The following is a 19,225-nucleotide window of genomic DNA, read 5'->3' on the forward strand; positions in this document are numbered from 1 at the left end:
CTTTTAAGAAAAGGAATATTTCATGGAGAAAGGATTGGACTGGATTGTCTCTGAGGAAAGTAATTGTGTTGTAATGTGTGCTTGTATTTTAGATGGCATAGAGATCACTGTGGTGGGAAGAAACAACTATTGGGAGACTTACCTTCACCCTTAGTCATGAGACTTAAGCCCATTATCCTCTGGAGTCCCAAATGAGTGAGGGGAAAAAAAAAAAAGAATGCTCATTCAGATGAAGTCTGGGGCACTGAGACATGGGAAAAGAAACTAAGGGATAAAACATCCTCTGGTGGGAAGTGGTTGAATATTTCTGAAGGATGAGAGGGGCCACTAGACTGAGAGACTAAGAAGAAGTGCAACAAAATGGGGAAAGGCATCTGAAAGTTCCTTTCTTGGGTAGTTTGTTAGGTCTTTTCAGAAAGTTATTGCAGAGCTATACAGTGGTGGCTGACAGGGAAGATTGGCTAAGATAGAGCAAACCTAATGTATCCCATTTATTTGCAAGTTTTATCAGAGGAAGGCTCTGCTGTTTCCTTTTGTAGGAGCAAGTCAGGTCAGCACAAATTCAACCAAGCTCTTAAACACTCAGACACTCTTTGGGTTGGTATATTATAGAGGTCTCCTTTATGCATAAGACAGTGTCATTCTAGGGCAAGGCCTGTGTCGGTCAATACCTATTCTGTAGCGTTGAGAGGGCCATGCTTCCTCTATACACTGAGAGGAACCTCCATATGTAAGGAGTCCACCAAGAATCGGCTGCCTGGCTACCTGCTCAGACGACCACCTCTCGACACTTGAAACAGAACTTTGCTCCATGCTCACCAGAAGGCTTCATGAAACAGCCCAGTTGCATAAAAATAGATTGGGAATGGAAAAGCACTCTGGCAAAAGCATAAAGGTGTGGTTAAAGACTGGAGTGCCATTTTCATGTGGTTGGGCTGTGCCTGGCTGGTAGTTTAAAGGAGTTATGCTGAGCCAGACTGGTGGAAGGTTTTATTGATTTTGCTTTTATTTTTTAATGGGGGAGACTTGAGCATTATAGGCTAAGGATAAAGACACGGTGAGAGTCAGTGGCTAGAGACTCAGGAAAGAGAGGGCATAACTGATGGAGGACACTGACCATAAGAGGTTTTGTTTAGTGTATAGCATCTATTCAGAAAGGGAAATTTAGAGATTCTTTTAAATTTCTAAGTTAAGACGCAGACATTCCACAGTTTCCTAGGTAAATATTCATCAAGTATTACAAAGTGGTAAGACTTTCTCAGGTTCATTTAAGTTGTCTTTTAACTTACTCCAAAACAAATATAACCAGCAAAGATCCCATTGGAGTACTGGCGTGGAGAAGGGAAGCTTAAGTTTGGGAAATAGCTAAGTCATTTGAGATTTCTATCAAAAACTGTTGTTGGTAAATTAACAAGCCTGTTTCTAACAAATTGAGAAGGGATTCACAATAAAGAGGGCACCTAATGTTGATGAAAGATGAACAGGATTTTAAATAAAGCTTGGAGAAGCTGGTAAGAAACCAGGTTAGGGCGCCTGGGTGGCTCAGTTGTTGAGCGTCTGCCTTCAGCTCAGGTCATGATCCCAGGGTCCTGGGATCGAGCCCCACCATCAGACTCCCTGCTCGGCGGGAAGCCTGCTTCTCCCTTTCCCACTCCCCCTGCTTGTGTTCCCTCTCTCGCTGTGTCTCTCTCTGTCAAATAAATAAATAAAATCTTTAAAAAAAAAAAAAAAAGAAACCAGGCTAAAGGGCACAGCAAGAGTTATTTACCCGCTGTGGTGAAATGTAGTCAAATACTATCTGCACAACACTTGCAGGAGAAAATAACACTAACCTTTAAGTAGCACATCTGTATATTTCATTCTTCTTATCCTCTTCTTAATGTAAGATGTTTTCTGCAGTAAGTACCTTCCCTAGGTAACATCACCATATTCCTGAGGCCACTAGATGGCCACAGTACATCCACAGGAAGTCCAATCAAAGCAGCAGTAGTGATGAGTTAGCATGGTAAAGCCTCAAACTTCCTCACCTACAAAATGGGGATAATAATAGTACTTAAGTTCATAGGAGGCTGTGAGAGGTGGTTGAGAAAGTTTATGAAAGCCTACTGAATGGTAGTCTGCATGTTTTATCACACATGTGAATTTCACAGGAACAATGTATAGTCAGAGAAGAGAGAAGGTATAATCTGTGTGTTTCTACCGAGGACAAAGAGTTCTGTGGCAGCAAAAAAGGATTTGGGAAACACAGGGTAGAAAGCGTAGGTGTACAGTGAGGAAAAGACTGACCTGATAGGTGTGCCAGGCAGAGGCTCTGCGGGGAGGGAGGGTTGGGATGAGAAGAAAATTAATTTGCAAGATTTCAAAGACAAGCAGTGTTTAGTGCAGAAATAGACTTGTTTCTGACTTTATTTATAGGTCTAAAACTGAAAATATGGTAACTGAAAATTAAAGGAGCCATTATTGTTGTGGTTGTCATTAATGAACAGTATGATGTGGCATGATACTTACTGTGATAGTCTGGGAATGTATTTTAAATAAGATTTTACTGTCTTGCTAAATTTGGAACTGATAAGGCATTTTGTGTGCATAGAGGGCTGGAGCTGAATTTATAAACATATCTGTAAAGATATACCTGCGATAAATGAGCATAAAGTAAAAGAATAAAATTAATGTGTCTAGTTAATTTCACTGCAAGTTTATCTTAAGGCATGCAAGAGTTATTATATACAGAGAGAGAGACAGAAAGACAAACAGACATGCCTATTTAATCTAGTGCCCTTTTGGAATGCACTTGGAGAAAAAGCTAGAAAACAGAAAAGCAATTCTTAACTGGAATATGAAAAACCCACTTTTTTTTTTTTTTGGTAGGCTTTACACCCAACATGGAGCTTGAACTCACAACACCCTAGATCAAGAGTCATGTGCTCTACCGACTGAGCCAGGCAAGTGCCCCTGAAAAGGTCACTTTTTAAAAAATCCTTTGCCTCCTATTTAGCTCTAATTTTATAAAGGAAAAGCCAGTCATAGTAAAGTAGATTTCTATCTTTCTTTCCTTAATATATAGCATAACAGGGGTGCCTGGGTGGCTCAGTCATTTAGCGTCTGCCTTCGGCTCACATCATGATCCCAGGGTCCTGGGATCAAGTCCCTCATCGGGCTCCCTGCTCCGTGGGGAGCCTGCTTCTCCTTCTGCAACTCTCCCTGCTTGTGCACATGCTCTCTCTCATTCTCTCTCTCCCTGTGTCAAATAAATACATAAAATCTTTTAAAAAAATAATATATAGCATAACAGCCGGTATAAATATATGATAAATTCTTTTAATGATACTGTGGAAAGGAAGAGTATGAGCTTTTTGGAATCCTGACTGCCAATTCCTGGCTTTGTGACCCAGAGCAAATGATCTCTCTGTACCTTAGTATCTTCATTTGCAAAATGGGATCATTATAATGCCTACCTCATTAGAGTTATTGTGAGAATTAGTTAATTCATGTTTTCAGTGCCTGGCATTCAGTAAGCGCACAGTAAATGCCAATTAAATATTAACAATGGCCTTAGCCTTCAAGGGTTAGCATTCAAGGAATCCTAGCAAGTGGCTTCAACCAGGAAAAAGTTGCAACTTAAACATACATTAGTGTATTTGACAAGGAAAAAAAAGTCTTGTCTATGGATTTGGATCGTACTGAGACAATTTCTGTCACCTATCCTACCACACCTTCCAGAAGATCTTTAATGGTAAGGCATACAACCATCAGTCCTGCTGCCCACAGCTCTGTCTATGGCCCAGATTAAGAACTCCCTTCCAGCTTTACCTTGTCATGGGCACACATAATGCTGACCAAAGTGGTGTTCTTGGCTCTTGCAGAAGAGCTTCAGTCTTTATCTGTACTTTACCACCTTCATTAGGACTGAAGATTGTTGACCTCTGTTGGGGAGGGGCCTACATGCCAGGGTCCCTAGTGGCCCATACTCCAAGGCAGCCCATGAAAGCATGGGTTGGGTGGCTTTTCTCTGGGAGGCCCTGTTAAGAGGTATGCAATTCACATAGTCAGGCTCATTGTTGAGTCACTGCTTGGGTATTAACTGTTCCTGCCTTACCACTGTATCCCAGTACCTAGCCCAGTGAGCTGCATATATTAGGTACTCGTAGAACTGAACTGAACTGAATTGAGAGCCTGCCCTCATCCCTATTTACTCCAAACCCCAGAAGCCTCCCAGATTAGCCATTATCATCCTGATTCTTATCTCCATGGTTACTTTTAAATTCCCCCAATCTGACTCAACTCCCATTCCTCACCACCCTTCAAACCCTTCACGGCATACTTTGGACCTCCTAATCTGTCACCTGCAAACCTCCCTTATATCTATCTTCAACTTCTTTTTGAATGACTTCTCCACTTCCCTGTAGAAGCTGAAGACTTGCTCCTCAATGTCTCTCAAAGGGAGGCCATTTTTTTCTCACATACCCACAGGAGGTGGGGAAACTCTTGATCCACATCACTGCTTCCAAACCATTTCTCCTTTCTAAAAACTCTAGTTCCTTTGAAGTTCCTGTCATGCAGTTATACCACCCCAACAGGATATAGATGGCACAATTAAGTTGAGGATGATTTAATAAAGGGATGATTTACAGAGGTGTGAATCAGGGAAGGAAGGCACAAGGGATAGTGCAGTCACTGAGGGCTAGTAACAGTGGAACTTTCACCACCCCTTGGCCTGAAGGAATGAGGAAAGGGAGCTCTGGGGGCCCAGGAGAGAGAGGTGCAGAAGCCATGTTGAAGAGCAGAGTCCTCCCCCATTCAGGGACACAGCCTCCCTACATCAGATCTGCTGAGGCTCCCCATTGGCCAAACCCAAGCAGAACCAGACAGCAAGGAAACTGCTAACTGAATCCATAGGTTTCAGCTCCCATGGCTGGGTGGGGTGGGGAAGAGTGAATCTTGAGGGACAAATGGAAGATATCCTGCTTATACCCAAAGTTCTTTTTGGTTGCTATCATCTTCCAAACTCTTACTTTTTGAAAACCTGAGCTCATCTTCCTCTCCACCCTTCAGTGACTTTGGCATTCGTGTGGTGGCCCCTGTATCTTTTTCATCCATTCTTATAGTTACACCCTAAAAACGACTATCAGTAATAACACAATATGGACTTCAAGCATCCCACCCTCTGACCACCACCTCTTATCTCTACAGTTCACTGGCTCTAGTTCTTTCATTGCAATTTTTCAACCTTCTTTAGGCTTCCAATCCCCTAACCTTACACTCTGCCACTATTCATCCACTCTCCTACCTTTACCCTCCTGTCTTCACTTTCCACTATGTCCAGAGAAAGTTCCATGGACCTTGCTCCCTTAAGAATCTTACCTCGCTAATGCATTCACCTGTCAAAACTCTAACTTTGGTTAAAGCCAACTACCTGCCTTTTCCAGGGGGGAAAAAGACATAAAATTATGCTGAGTGGTTTCTCTCTAAATTTGTTATCACATGCTTCAAATGGGCATTCCAAACTGCCCAGAAATCCTATGCTGATCCTGGTGAATACGCCAATTACTTTTCAAGATGATTATTTCCTAACTTCTTTCTCCTCAAGCCCCTCACACTCTGTACCCCATATCCCCACACCCTCACCCTCATCTATTCACCACCAATTCTGTAAACCTCCCAGCACCTGCATTATATCCCTGCCTTATATCCTGTTACCATGGGATAAGGGTCCCTCCTCCTATCAAAGCCCAACCCCTCCACTTGTGTTGTAATTCCAACCCTTATCTTTTGAAGAACTTTGTTCCTACTCTCTCATTCCCTTTCTCTCCTGTATCAGTTTTCCTCCACTGGATCATTTTAAAATTCAAATGAGTATGTCCAGTAACTCCCATCTTAAAAAATAAGTTTCCTCAATTCCCAATTCTCCTTCATTTCTCATCTAATTTCTCCATTCCCCTTCAAAGAAAAACTTGAAAAAATTGTCTATAGACACTGCTTTTCTTCATCTCCCATTCTCTCTTCTGCCCATTTCCAACCGCCTTCTACAACCACCATTCCATGGAAATGCAGCTCTCACTTAACTCCTCAGTGATGAATTTGTTTTCAAGTCATCTGATCCCAACTATGAACAGCATGTGACATAGCTGACTACACTTCCATTCTTGAATCATTTTCCTCTCTTGGTTTTTGTGGCCACCACTCTTTCCTGATTTTCCTTCTATCTCCCTGGCTTTCCCTTCTCTATCTTCCTTGCTGGCTAAATCTCCCTTACTAGACCGCTAAATGTTAATGACCCCATATTCTTCTCAATCCTGAGCTATCCAACAGAGTAGCCACTAGCCACATGTGTCTATTTAAATTTAAAATAATTTAAATTAAGTAAAATTAAGATTTAGTTCCTTAATCGCACTAGCCACATTTCAAGTGCTCAATAGGCACATGTAGATAGTGAGCAACATGGCCATAAAACCTTTCCATTGTTGCAGAAAGTTCTATTGCACAGGACTGACCTAGACTCCTCCCTAGGTGATCTCACCCAGTCTTGTGGCTTTCAGTACCATGTATATGCTGACTTCTAAATTTATAACTCTAGCTCTGACCCAAGCTTCAGATTTGTACATGAAACTACCTATTTGACATAATCACTTAGATGTCTAACAGGCTAGTCAAACTCACATCCAAAACAGAACACTTCATTTTCATCCTCTCCTCCCGTGTCTACCCACAAAAGCTTGTTTCTCTTCCTGTCATTTATTCTTAGCAAATGACACCATCCAACCAGTTTTGAAGCCAAAACTCTAGGAGCCATCTTGATCCCCAATATCTAATCCATCAATGAGTCTTAACGACTCTATCCACAAAATGTATCTCAAATCTTCTTCCCAAACCCTCTTGTCTCTCCACTATCATCTTTCTAATCTAAGTTTCTTGTCTGGGCTATTGTCCTATTCATACGAGATCTCCTGTACCTAAATCTAGCACATAGCAGGTGCTCATTAAATATGTTGAATAAATGAACAAGCACAATCCTACTGAATAGTGCAAAATAATCTTAACTTTTTTAATATTCATGAATAATAGATATTTGCCATAAAAGCTTTAGAAAATAGATTTAAGAAGATAATAAAAATCACTTCCCAGATTACTTACGATTGGCTATGGCTCAATATCATTACTCATTTTGTCAATTATTAATACATTTTTCATGCTCTCACAGCACTATAATTTACTTCCATGCATCTGTAATCTGTGTTGTCAGTGCAATTTAATCCCCAAGAGAAATTTTAGTTGCCACTTCTTGTCACTCAGCCTTGCCTTTCCTGATTAATCCAGTACAGCTTCCTGACCTCTGATTACCTACACATTTTATGCCTGTCACAAACCAGTAGACATTTTGTTAGGAGTTCCCAACGTTGTTCCTGTCCCAGCCTGCCATCTAGCTCCTCCTCTCTGCACTCAACTTCCTTGTCAGAAACACTGAACAGTTTGACCGTAGTCTTAATTCAAAATAACTCAACCAATAATTCTAAACAATGTCTGCTACTCCTCCCTCTTTGATTCACTGCATTTACTGGCAGCCCTAAATGCTTGATCATCTCCATTCATTCAGCTGCATGCCAATGTGATCAAGTTGATATTTCCTACAGATACAAGTAATTACTGAAGTGAGGTGATGGGGTAAAGGAGAATGCAAGAGTGTCTTCTGAGACCTGCAGTCTAGTAATTATTAATATGCTTGCCATCCACATTGCCTGTGTCAGGTTACAAAGCCATCCGGGACACAACATTTTCACGGCAATCCAAACACTATTATTTGCCTCACCAACAATCATCTCTCCTCTACCCTCCTCCAACTTCCTTCTCCAAGAGACCTTTGTGGGCAGTACCCACCCTCCACCAAATAACCAGATACAACAGGTAGCTATATGCCATGCTCCACCCTCCCCCAGCCAGCTTTGAAGTCTCATTCCTTTTATGAGTAAGTCAGTGATACAAATATAGCCAGAGAGTGTGAAACAAAGTCTGTGAAGGGCTCGGGGGAAAAAGTTTCCTCACCCTCAAAAAGAAAGACCCAATGACAAGATAATGTCCTTTTTTGGCTCCAGAAATTTCCTCACCTGGATGTAATTTCTGAGACGTTAACATCTTCTTTGAAGTATGAGGGGAGAGTTTTAGGTTGAAGCCATTGCTGGGAATGGCAGAGTGGGCAGATGAAAGAAAACTACATCCTTTGTAATATATTTAAGTTGTTTTTTATACTGTGCCAGAGGCCCTACCCCTGCACTTTGAACTATGTATTTATAAGCCCAGGGGATTCTGATTTCATCAAAATCTGAGGCACTGAATTCTATGCCCACAACTATAAACTTTCTCCACCACTTCCTAGCTAAGAAATCTTAGGCAAACTATATTACTTTTACAGAATCTGTGTCTTTATCCTTAAAGAGGGAAATAATATTCACCTTTTGGCCTTATTGTGAGGATGTAGGGTTAAGACGAGTTGATTGGAAGACTGAATATAGGAAGCGCTATGAGATCCATTAACCAGAAAATGATGCTACCAAGGCCCTAAATGCTTCCCAAACTTGACTGCTGATAGAAACTGACACATTGGTAGATAACCTGATCCCAGGCCTCTCCTGAGAGGCTACATTTTAAAAGACAAGATTCTAGGTTCTAGGCAAGTGTGATAATCAAGTCAAGTCTGAACTTAGGAAAGTTCAAAGGAATACACAATGTAATACTCCTATGCCAGAGTTAGGATTTCTGGTTTCTAAATCTAGATCTGCCACTATTTCAAGCAAGCAAGTTGTTTCATCTTTCAGGACCTGTTTATTCATCTGTATACTTGCCCTGTCTAACCTACAGTCTGTAGGGACTGATGGCAAATTACACTTGGGGTGAGGGGACTTCTGTAATCTCAGTATTTTTATATTGCTGCAATGTGGATTACACAGGCAACAAAATATAAGCAAAACTGGGATTAGGGGAGGTGTTGGCTTTGTAGTAAAATTAACTGAATATTAATTGTAGGACGCTGCCTTCTCTATCCTGCTACCTTGAGTCTCTGAGCTTCCACTCCTCTCAGGATCATGGCAGAATTGGAGGTGATCACGCTCGGCCACTCTGATCGCACAGATATGTGAAAATGCCTAGAAAAGTTAAAAACACGAGTGTCGGGCAAGAGATTCTGATGAGGGCCCTAAATTTACTTTTTTGTATTAAGGTAACTTTTACTGGCAAGCACAGTACTGTCTTCATGTTGCAACAGAAACTTTTCCCTTGGCATTTAAAAAGGAAGGAAAGAAGAAAAGAAAAAGAAAAGGAAGGACGGAAGGACGGAAGGAAGGAAGGAAGAAAAAAGACGATGTACGCTATCGGCCTCAGGTGGAATTCACAAAGTTAGTGGCGCGGGAACACCTCCTAACTTGGGAGCTCCGGAGCCTTTAGGGTGCACAGGTGGCCTGACCTCGTCACGGGTGGAAATCACAATTCTCCTGCGTTTAACTTGCCGAATTTCAGTTTATGCTTGGGACGTAGCCGCATGGAATCCGGTAGGGAAGCCACCAAAATGCCCAGGGCCAGCACTTCCGCCTCTCGCCCTGAACTCCTCCTAGCGCAGACAAGCCCCGCCCATCAAGAGGCTCGACACGCCCCATTTGCGCCTCCGCAGAGCCCGTACTTCTTGAACTTTGACCGCTTCTGAGCCGCGGCGCGGGGGGATAGTACGCATGCGTCGTTTCTTTACATGGCTAGCGTCCTTATTCTAGCGGCGGCGGGAGCTGCGGTGGCCGCGCTGCTGGCGCTGCGGCTGTGGGTAGTGCTTCATTCTCGGGTCCTGGTGCCCCGTCAATCTCTCAGTCTCTTGGTGGTGGCTGGGTCCGGTAAGTTACTGGGGCGGTGACTGTCGAGCCTGGGTCGGTCACTACAAACCCCAGAGTACACCGCGACTCTCTTCTCTAGTCTCCTTAGCACTTTTTGGAGCATTGCATGCTGAGATTTGTAGTTTCCCTGTGTTAACCGGAACCGGTCCGCCCAGCCGGGGCGAAATTCTGGTTTGCTGACGCGGCCCAAGCATCTTTTAAGGACAAATGAGTAACTTACATTTGTCTGTAATTAAGCTTCCACGTAGCGTATATTATTCTAACAAATTATTATTGAGCAGAGAGGACGCAGAAGCCTTACGACGCTAACTTACAATTTTCCTGATTAAAAATTGCTGTTTTGCATTATTAATCTAGGCATTTTGTATTTAGTTTAGGAATCACAAATACTAGATGCTAAATGAGGCCAAGTGAATTGTCACATTTATAAATATACAAATCCATGAGGTTAGAAACAATTTTCTACTGACCACAGAACAATACACATTTCAGAATGTTGTGTCAGCATATGAACAACAAGCTGCCCTATCAGGTAATACAATTTAACAGAGTCTACCAGCTCTGCAGGCCCTCACAGTAAGTTCTGACAGAGACAGATATATTGTGTACACTTAGAAATGCTAGGAGATTGTATCCAGTTAGAATAATATTTACAGTATGAGCAAATGTTCTAAACTAATGTTCAAGTATAACTCATTACTTTTTTCACTTAACATATGTTGAGCCATCGGGGAGTCCAGGCACTATGCTAAGCTCTGGAAATAGCAAAACTGACTACTACTACTTGCCACAGAATGGTGACTAGGTAGTGAAGCAGTGTGAAAGGTACAAGGATACAGCAGTGAATGAAAAGATTATAGAAAAACTAACAAAACAAAAAACAAAACAAATGTGTACTTGTTATAATCTGGGAAGTATAGGCTGCTATGGCAGTCTTCAGGAAGCACACCGTTTTATCTGAACTTGAGACAGGAAAATTCTCAGAACAAGTGATGTCTATCTAAACTGAGATTTGAAAGATGACCAGGAAATACCAAAGAGGCTTTGAAGACTAGGAAGGTGTGAAAAGAAATTGATAGCACTTGGAATGGCCAGAGGTGGGAGGGCACTGTTGCTTTGAGTTCCGTGTGGCGCAGTAAGCCCAGTCCAGATCCCAAAGGGCGTTGTAAACCATGCTCTATAAAGCCATTGGCACTACTCCACTGCTTTATACCATGTAGGGGTTAGGACCACAGGCTCTAGATTGACATAATCCTGGAGTTGAATCACATCTTTGCCACTTAACTGACTTGGTGATCTTGGGCAAATTAGTTAACCTCACTGAACTTTCTGTTTCCACCTTGAAAAATATGGGATGAGAAGAGGAGAGATTAAATGTAATATTAAAAGTGTTTAGCAAAGTGTTTGGCATATAATAAGCATTTAATAAATGGTGACTGTTGTTAGTCCTGGTAGCAAAGGATCTTTTAAAATACTTTTGAGTGGAGAGTGACCCAATTAAATATAAGCTTTTTACAAAGATCATTCAGCCAGCATTGTCAAGAGTATGTTTTGACAAAGCCTGAGGTAGGGAGACAAGTAGGAACTTGTGGTTTGAAAGCCGGGGGGGGGGGGGGGGCGGTGAAGAAAGGAAAGGCTCAGGAATGATGTCCAGGTTTCTGTCTTGAACAAGTAGATGAATGGATGTTAGAGCCATTCACTTGACAGTATTAGATTTGGTGGACTGGGCACCAAAATTAAGATTGAGAATTAGTCTGGCAAGTGGTGCCTTTGTCATTCAAACCATTCAGGGTAGGAAGAGGTCAAGGACTTCAAAGAATCTTCCAAGTCAAAGAAAGACTTGTAATCAGACAAATAGTTTAATAGTTCATGGCCAGAATTTTGGAGGAGGGGGAAGGCATTTTTCAGTGTTTACCATGAATACCAAAAAATGTCCAATCTTTAGATTCCATAAAATATGATTAATCAACCACATATTTTCAAAGAACATCAATCAAAATTACTACTTTTCTTTGAAATATCATATGGTTTCCTTAGGCAAATTTTAGATTTAATACCAAATGCTCATCTACCCATTCATTCAATTATAGGAGTACCTACTGTTTTCAAGGCACTGAAGATCAGCAGTAACAAAATGAACAGAAGTCCCTGCCATCATTGTGCTTACCTTCTAGTGGAGCAAGGGTTAGGGGAGACAAAAACAAAAGAAATAAGTAGACTGCATATTAAATTATATGGTGATAAATATTATGAGGTAGGGAAAGGAGGTTGCGTTTTAGACAGAATTGTAAGGAAAAGCTCCCGGGGGAGATGACAGATACCCAACAACAGCAAGGAGGCCAGAATGGCTGGAATAGACTTAAGCCAGGTAGAAGCAGATGAGGTCTTTGAGGTAACAAAGTAAGGGGTCAAATTATAAGATGCCTTTTATTGCATGTGAAAAGGGAAGCCACTGGAGGGTTTTGAGCAGAGGTAAATTGATCAACTCTCTCTAACAGGATCACACTGGATGCTGTGTTGAGAATAGACTGATGTAGATACTTGAATAGACAAGCGGAGCTGGGGGAGCAGACCAGGAAATCGTGGTCATAATTGATGTGAGGGTGATGTGGCGTGGAGCAGGGTAATAGCAAAGGAGATGTGGGGGTTGGGGGGTGGAGATTGGATTCTGGATATATTTTAAAGTAAAACTGAGAAGATTTTGTTCCCAAAGAATATATCTTAATAAAACAGTAAAATGGAAGACAAAGCCCATCATTTTAATGACTTTATTGTGTGGCAAGGTTAAATCTTCAAAGAATGTATTCAGTAAATGTTTCCTTTTAAAAAAAGAGAAGCCTGTTAAAGCAGGTATAATGAAGTTTTAATTTCAGTGGGAATGTGGATATTATCCTTTTTATCCTTAATTGGTCCAGCTGTGAAAACAAGTACCTACTTTGCAAACCACATTTTCTCAAGGCTAAAAACAAAAATACCAAAATGAGTATAAATCAGATGTGTAAATTACATGCCCCAGACAAGAAGATGGGTGACAAGTTATAAAGTATGATTCTAATTCCTCCTCACACATAATCTATGCCAATTTTATTTCTATATCTAATTCCTTCTGGAACCTAGAGAGTAATCCTTCCCTTTCTGCTATAAGAAAATATGTGCATTGGCAGAAACCACACGCTTAATTTGTTTGATTATTCTTCTATATGTTCACTGTATTACTACTGAAAGCGCTTTCTAACAACAGTTGTTGGTGGGGGAGAGTTTAGTGGATGGGAGGGACACTGTGACCAGAGGCAAGGAGGTGGTAGCAAATAAGATGAATACAAAGAATGTTTAGGACATCAACCTGGCTGAGGCTGAGTATGAAGTGAAACGAAATGGGTATGATAGGGCTCAGAGAAGTTTGATTGCTTTGCTTAAATGCTAGATAGTTAACATGAGAGGTTGATATTCTTTGGGTTTCTTTTTTTTCCCATGGAGGAAACCTCAGTATACACAGTCGATTTTTAAATTCATAGTTTTGAAATTAAAAGTATTAAAATTTTGGGCATCGTACAGTTTCAAAAATTGAACAGTTTTTTGGTGAAGCTGGTAAATATTTGACGTCCTGTAGTGGGCTGAGACCTCTCTCAGGAGCTGGGGTTACAGTGCTGAACAGTAGTCTTCCTTAGGAAGCCCCAAGCTCTGTGGGTCAGTGCTCATGCCTCATTGACATTACTTCTCAGCACAGAAACCTTCAGTGACCCAGTGACCGTCTTTCCATTTTCCAGGCTACTTTCCTGATCTGATTTCACCCTCCTTCGCAGTATTCCTACCATTCCCTGAACACACATCTCAGCTCTTGCCATCTCATGTCCTAATAATCCCACTCCTGGCCAGGGGCCTCCCTATTCTTATCTGTCCATTAGCTTTACCTTTCAAGGCCTCTCAGGCTATACCAGGGATCTCCCTTCCTCTTATAGGGTTGGTCTTTCATAACCATTTGCTTGCCTCACCTCTGCCCCCATTTAAGTTTTTCATGCTGTCTTGCATCACTCTTTAAATGTCTGTGTGTCTTTCCCCTTTTCACCAGGCTTCTTGATAACAGGAGTTGTGTCTTACACTTCTTTGTGCCTTCCTTAACACCTACTGCTAGTGCCAATTTTAGTTTTATAAAGCTATTATCCTCTTCCCCCATATAAAAGTAGTATTTATTCAAGGGCATAGATTATTGTTTCCAAATGTTCCTTTCACCTATTGAGAAATACACAAAACATAACATTAGTATAACATAGTCAAATAGATATGGCCATTGGGGGTTTCTTTCTTTTTAAGTTTCTATTTAAATTCTAGTTAACACAGTGTAATATTAGTTTCAGGTGTACAATGTAGTGATTGAACACTATACCATATAACACCAGGTGCTCATGACAAGTGCACTCCTTAATCCCCATCACCTATTTCCCCCATCCCTCGCCCACCTCCACTCTGGTAACCACACTGTGGATTTCTTAATCTTAGGCCTTCCAATATTTTTTCCAGGTGGGCACACCACTGAGATCCTGAGGCTGCTTGAGAACCTGTCCAATGCTTACTCTCCTAGACATTATATCATTGCTGATACTGATGAAATGAGTGCCCGTAAAATAAATTCTTTTGAACTAAATCGAGCTGATAGAGACCCCAGTACCATGGTAAGTGATCGTTTATATTTCTAAGAAAGTTAAAAGTTGAATATTGAGTTGAATTATCTCTGGAAACAATCTCGTGGCACCTCAGTGCCCTGCCCACACAGGGCAGTCAAATGTTTATTGCTGATGAAGTGTATTTCCTCTACTACCAAAAGATAAGAATTTCTTTAAACTACATCTTCAAGTGGTAGTTTAATTTCTTATATTCTTTTTTATTCTTTTAAATAGGGGAAATTGTGTTTCAGTTAATTCCAGCTGGGAAAATTTAAACTTACATAAAGTATCTGGTTCATGTGCTTATTGGCTCTTCACTAAAGTTCTTTATTAATGTATTGCATTTCTTGATGATGTATCTATGACTACTTCTTATTCTTCAAATTGTATTTGAATCTGCCTTTAAAGTTAACTTCTCTATCTCTGGTTGCTCACTTCAGTTTAGCATTTTAGTCAGAATTAGGGGTAAAAGAACAAAAGTGAAATGACTTCTTTATCAAGGAAGGAAACTAGAGCTGTCACTTGGGTAGATTGTCTCCATCCATCCCTCCCTCTGGTACCTGCCCAGCCAAGGAGCGGCAACAGGTAGTTCAGGAGTGGAAGCTGACCCAGCTCAGGCTACTCAGTGTTTCTCTGGGCTTTTTGGACTTGGGGATCCAGAAAATGGAGGCAGTCTTTCTTTGTGGACAAACTCTGTAAAAGATAAAATTTGGGAGCTCCTGGCAGTCATGTTTTCACCTGCTGGGTAAAGATAGACTACAGTTGGAGAAAAAAATGACATTAATACACAGGAAGAGTAAAATGAGGAACCAGGTGGTAAGACCTGCCTTCAGGAACTCCAGAGGTCTGGCTGCATCCGTGTGGGAAGATCCACTAATACCGCCACTCTCCTACTCCCCCTCATTTCCTCTCTCACCTCCTCACCTCACCCCACCTCCACGCCTTTTTAAAGCCTGTTTCAATTGAGTTGTGTCAACTGTGTAAACATGATCCCTAACTACAACACTGTTAGAATGTGTTCTTGGAGATTCCATGTCAAACAAGATCAGAACCTGGCCAGAACAAAATGCTGTGGTATGTTTTCCTCTGTTGGGGGGTAAGCCAAATGCTTCATTTCTGTGTTAGGAATCTTGTGGCCTCTGAAACAAAGTACCACACACTGGGTGACTAAGGGCAGAAATGTATTCTCTCACAGTTCCAGAGGCTAGAAATCTGAAATCAAGGATTCTACTGAGCCACGTTCTCTCTGAAGACCCTAGGGGAGAATTCTTCCTTGCCTCTTCCTAGCTTCTGATGGTTGCCAACACTCCTTGGCATTCCTTGGCTTATAGCAGCATCATTTTAATCTCTGCCTCCATTGTCATAGGGCCATTCCTGTGTCTCTGTCTTCACACTCCCTTCTCATAAAGACACCAGGCATTGGATATAGGGCCCAGACACATTCAGTATGACGTAGTCTTAACTTGATTCCACCTACAAGACCTTTTTCCAAATAAGGTCACATTGACAGATTCCAGATAGACAGGAATTTTGGGGGGACACTGTTCATCCCTGTGTGTGTAACTGATCCTTTTAATAATGTGCAAGACAGATAATACCATGCTTATTTTACAAATGAGAAAATGGAGACCCAGAAGTATAAATAAGGTCTACCTGATGTATGGCACTTACCTAAACATGTCTTCTCCAAAACTTTTTCTGCATAGGCCACTCTGCCTCTTTTATGCATTCTTTTCCAATCCAATAAACTCAGTGAAAAAGAATGCTTTGGGGATTATTCAAGGCATCAGAGACTAAAAATGTCATTGAATCTCTTATCTTAGAGGGTATATTAGAATTGTTGGAGAATTTGGAGAATACAATGGTGACTTTTTACACAAGTGGAATATAGTATTATAATTTAGCAGTTGTAAAGACTACTTAAAAATATAAAAGTTGAATAATTACAAATTGTTATTGTTTTCAACATAAGGAACAGGTATCTTTTTACCCAATTATTAGCATATATATTCTTCTTTCTGGAGTCGCATCCAATTAGAGGCTCCAGTTTTAATTTAGCATACATATTGAATATTTGCTGAATTTCATGGTTTAATGGAACATTTGGAAGATTGTTATATACAGGAAGATTGTAGGTTGGTTTTTTTTTGAGAGGGAGAGGGGCAGAGGGGGAGAGAAGATCTTTTTTTTTTTTTAAGATTTTATTTATTTATTTGACAGAGAGAGACACAGTGAGAAAGGGAACACAAGCAGGGGGAGTGGGAGAGGGAGGAGCAGGCTTCCCGCTGAGTAGGGAGCCCAATGTTGGGCTCGATCCCAGGACCCTGGGATCATGCCCTGAGCTGAACGCAAATGCTTAACTGACTGAGCTACCCAGGCGCCCCTCATATGGTATTTCTGTTTTTAGTATTTACATGAGTAATCATCATACAGTTTTCCACAGTGGCTGTTGCAGTTTGCATTCCCACCAACGGTGCACAAGAGTTCCTTTTTCTCCACATCTTCACCATCGCTTTGTTATTTCTTTTTGATTCAAGCCATTCTGACAGGGGTAAGGAGGTGTCTCATTGTGGATTTGACTCCCATTTCCTTGATGTTGAGCATCTTTTCGTGTCCCTGTTGGCTATCTGCATGTCTTTGGAAAAATGTCTATTCAGGTCCTCTGTCCATTTTTAATCATATGGGGTTTTGGTGTTGAGTTGTATAAATTCTTTATATTTGGGGGATATTAACTCTTCACTGAATATACCATTTGCAGATATCTTCTGTTCAGTAGGTCACTTTTGTTTTGTTGATGGTTTCCTTTGCTGTGCAAAAGCTTACTATTTTGATGTAATCCCAATAGTTTATTTTTGCTTTTGTTTCCCTTATCTTAGGAAGCATATCTAGAATAAAGTTTCTACAGCCAGTATCCCAGAAATTACTGCGTTTTATTCTAGGAGTGTTATGGTTTCATGTCTCACATTTAAGTCTTTAATTCATTTTGAGTTTATTTTTATGTGTGGTGGTAGAAAGTGGTCCAGTTTCACTGTTTTCTATATAGCTGTTCAATTTTTCCAGCAACATTTATTGAAAAATCTGTCTTTTCCCCATTGTATATTCTCACCTCCTTTTCATAGATTAACTGACCATATAAGTATGGGTTTATTTCTGGGCTCTATCTTCTGTTACATTAATCTATGAGTCTGTTTTTGTGCCAGTACCATACTTATTTGATACTACAGCTTTGTAGTGTATCTTCAAATCTGGAATTGTGATACCTCCGGCTTTGTTCTTCTTTCTCAAGATTGTTTTATCTATTTGGGGTGTTTTGTGTTTTCATACAAATTTTAGGATCATTTATTTTAGTTCTGTCAACAATGTTATTGGTATTTTGATGGTGTTACATTGAATCTTTAGATTGCTTTGGGTAGTATGAATATTTTAACAATATGATTCCAATCCATGATCATGATATGTCTTTCCATTTGTTTGTGTTGTCTTCAATTTCTTTCATCAGTGTTTTATAGTTTTCAGAGATCAGATCTTTCACCTCCTTTGTTAAATTTATTCCTAGGCATTTTATTACTTTTGGTGCAGTTTAAATGGAATTGTTTTCTTAATTTCTCTTTCTGCTACTTTGTTAAGTGTATAGAAATGCAACTGACTTCTATGTATTAGTTTTATGCCCTGCAACTTTACTGAATTCGTTTATTCTAATAGTTTTTTGGTGGAGTCTGTAAAGTTTTCTGTGTATATAGTATCATGCCATCTGCAAATAGTGACAGTTTAACTTCTTTCTTACCAATTTGGATGCCTTTTATTTCTTATTCTTGTCTGATTGCTGGGACTGGGACTTCTAGTACAATGTTGCAAGAAGTGGTGAGAGTGGATATCCTTGTCTTGTTCCTGATCTTAGAGGAAAAGCTCTCAGTTTTTCATCATTGAGTATGATGTTAGCTGTGGGTTTTCATATATGGCCTTTATTATTTTTTTAAGATTTATTTATTTACTTGAGAGAGAATGAGAGAGCAGGGAGAGAGGCAGGGGGAGAGGGAGAGAATCCCAAACAGTCTTCCTGCTGAGCGAGGAGTCTGATGCAGAGCTCGATCCCAGGACCCCGAGATCATGATCTGAGCTGAAATCAAGAGTCAGATGCTTAATTGAGCAACCCAGGTGCCTTTCATATATGGCCTTTATTATGTTGAGGTATGTTTTCTCTAAACCCACTTTGTTGAGAGTTTCTATCATGAATGGATGTTGAATTTTGTCAGATGCTTTCTCTGCATCTGAGATAATCATATGATTTTTATCCTTCATTTTGTTAATGTAGTGTATCACATTGATTTATGAATACTGAACCATCATGTGCCCCCAGAATAAATCCCACTTGATTGTGGTGAACAATCCTTTTAATGTATTGTTGAATGTGGTTTGCTAATATTTTGTTGAGGATTTTTTACATCTGTGTTCATCAGGGATATGCACCTATAGTTTTCTTTTTTTTGTGGTATCTTTGTCTGGATTTGGTATCAGGGTAATCCTGGCCTCATAGAATGTATATGGAAGCTTTCCTTCCTCTTCTATATTTTGGAATAGTTTAAGGGGAATTTCTATAAATCCATCTGATCCTGGACTTTTGTTTGTTGGGAGTTTTTCATTTACTGACTTAATTTTTTTACAGATAATCGGTCTGTTCAGATTTTCTTCCTGTTTCAG

At 40.5% G+C, this 19,225-nt stretch overlaps 2 protein-coding genes across 7 annotated transcripts in view; one reads left to right on the top strand and one right to left on the bottom strand.

Moving 5' to 3' along the window:
* TLCD4 (TLC domain containing 4) overlaps nucleotides 1-9,554 on the bottom strand; it is a 98,013-nt gene extending 88,459 nt beyond the window's left edge. Inside the window, exons 1-2 of one of the 6 annotated variants that reach the window (XM_028102036.2) lie at nucleotides 9,452-9,554; nucleotides 1,833-2,027 (exon numbers count right to left, since the gene is read on the bottom strand). The gene's annotated coding sequence lies outside the window, so the exon portion shown is untranslated. Of the gene's footprint in view, nucleotides 1-1,832; nucleotides 2,028-3,810; nucleotides 4,562-8,099; nucleotides 9,131-9,451 lie in introns of those variants that run through there. The other 5 variants (XM_028102035.2, XM_088022351.1, XM_028102038.2 and 2 more) reach the window with 5 other exon arrangements.
* A 132-nt stretch (nucleotides 9,555-9,686) lies between these two features.
* Nucleotides 9,687-19,225, top strand: part of ALG14 (ALG14 UDP-N-acetylglucosaminyltransferase subunit) — a 93,741-nt gene continuing 84,202 nt past the window's right edge. Inside the window, exons 1-2 of the mRNA XM_028102056.2 lie at nucleotides 9,687-9,866; nucleotides 14,385-14,536. Of these exons, the coding sequence (XP_027957857.2) occupies nucleotides 9,731-9,866; nucleotides 14,385-14,536 (288 nt within the window). The 5' untranslated portion in view covers nucleotides 9,687-9,730. The remainder of the gene's footprint in view (nucleotides 9,867-14,384; nucleotides 14,537-19,225) is intronic.

This window comes from Eumetopias jubatus, unplaced genomic scaffold (assembly GCF_037043125.1).
Source record: "Eumetopias jubatus isolate StellerSeaLion01/CBP00866 unplaced genomic scaffold, mEumJub1_p1.0 scaffold_4, whole genome shotgun sequence".
Classification (NCBI taxonomy): Eukaryota; Metazoa; Chordata; class Mammalia; order Carnivora; family Otariidae; genus Eumetopias; species Eumetopias jubatus.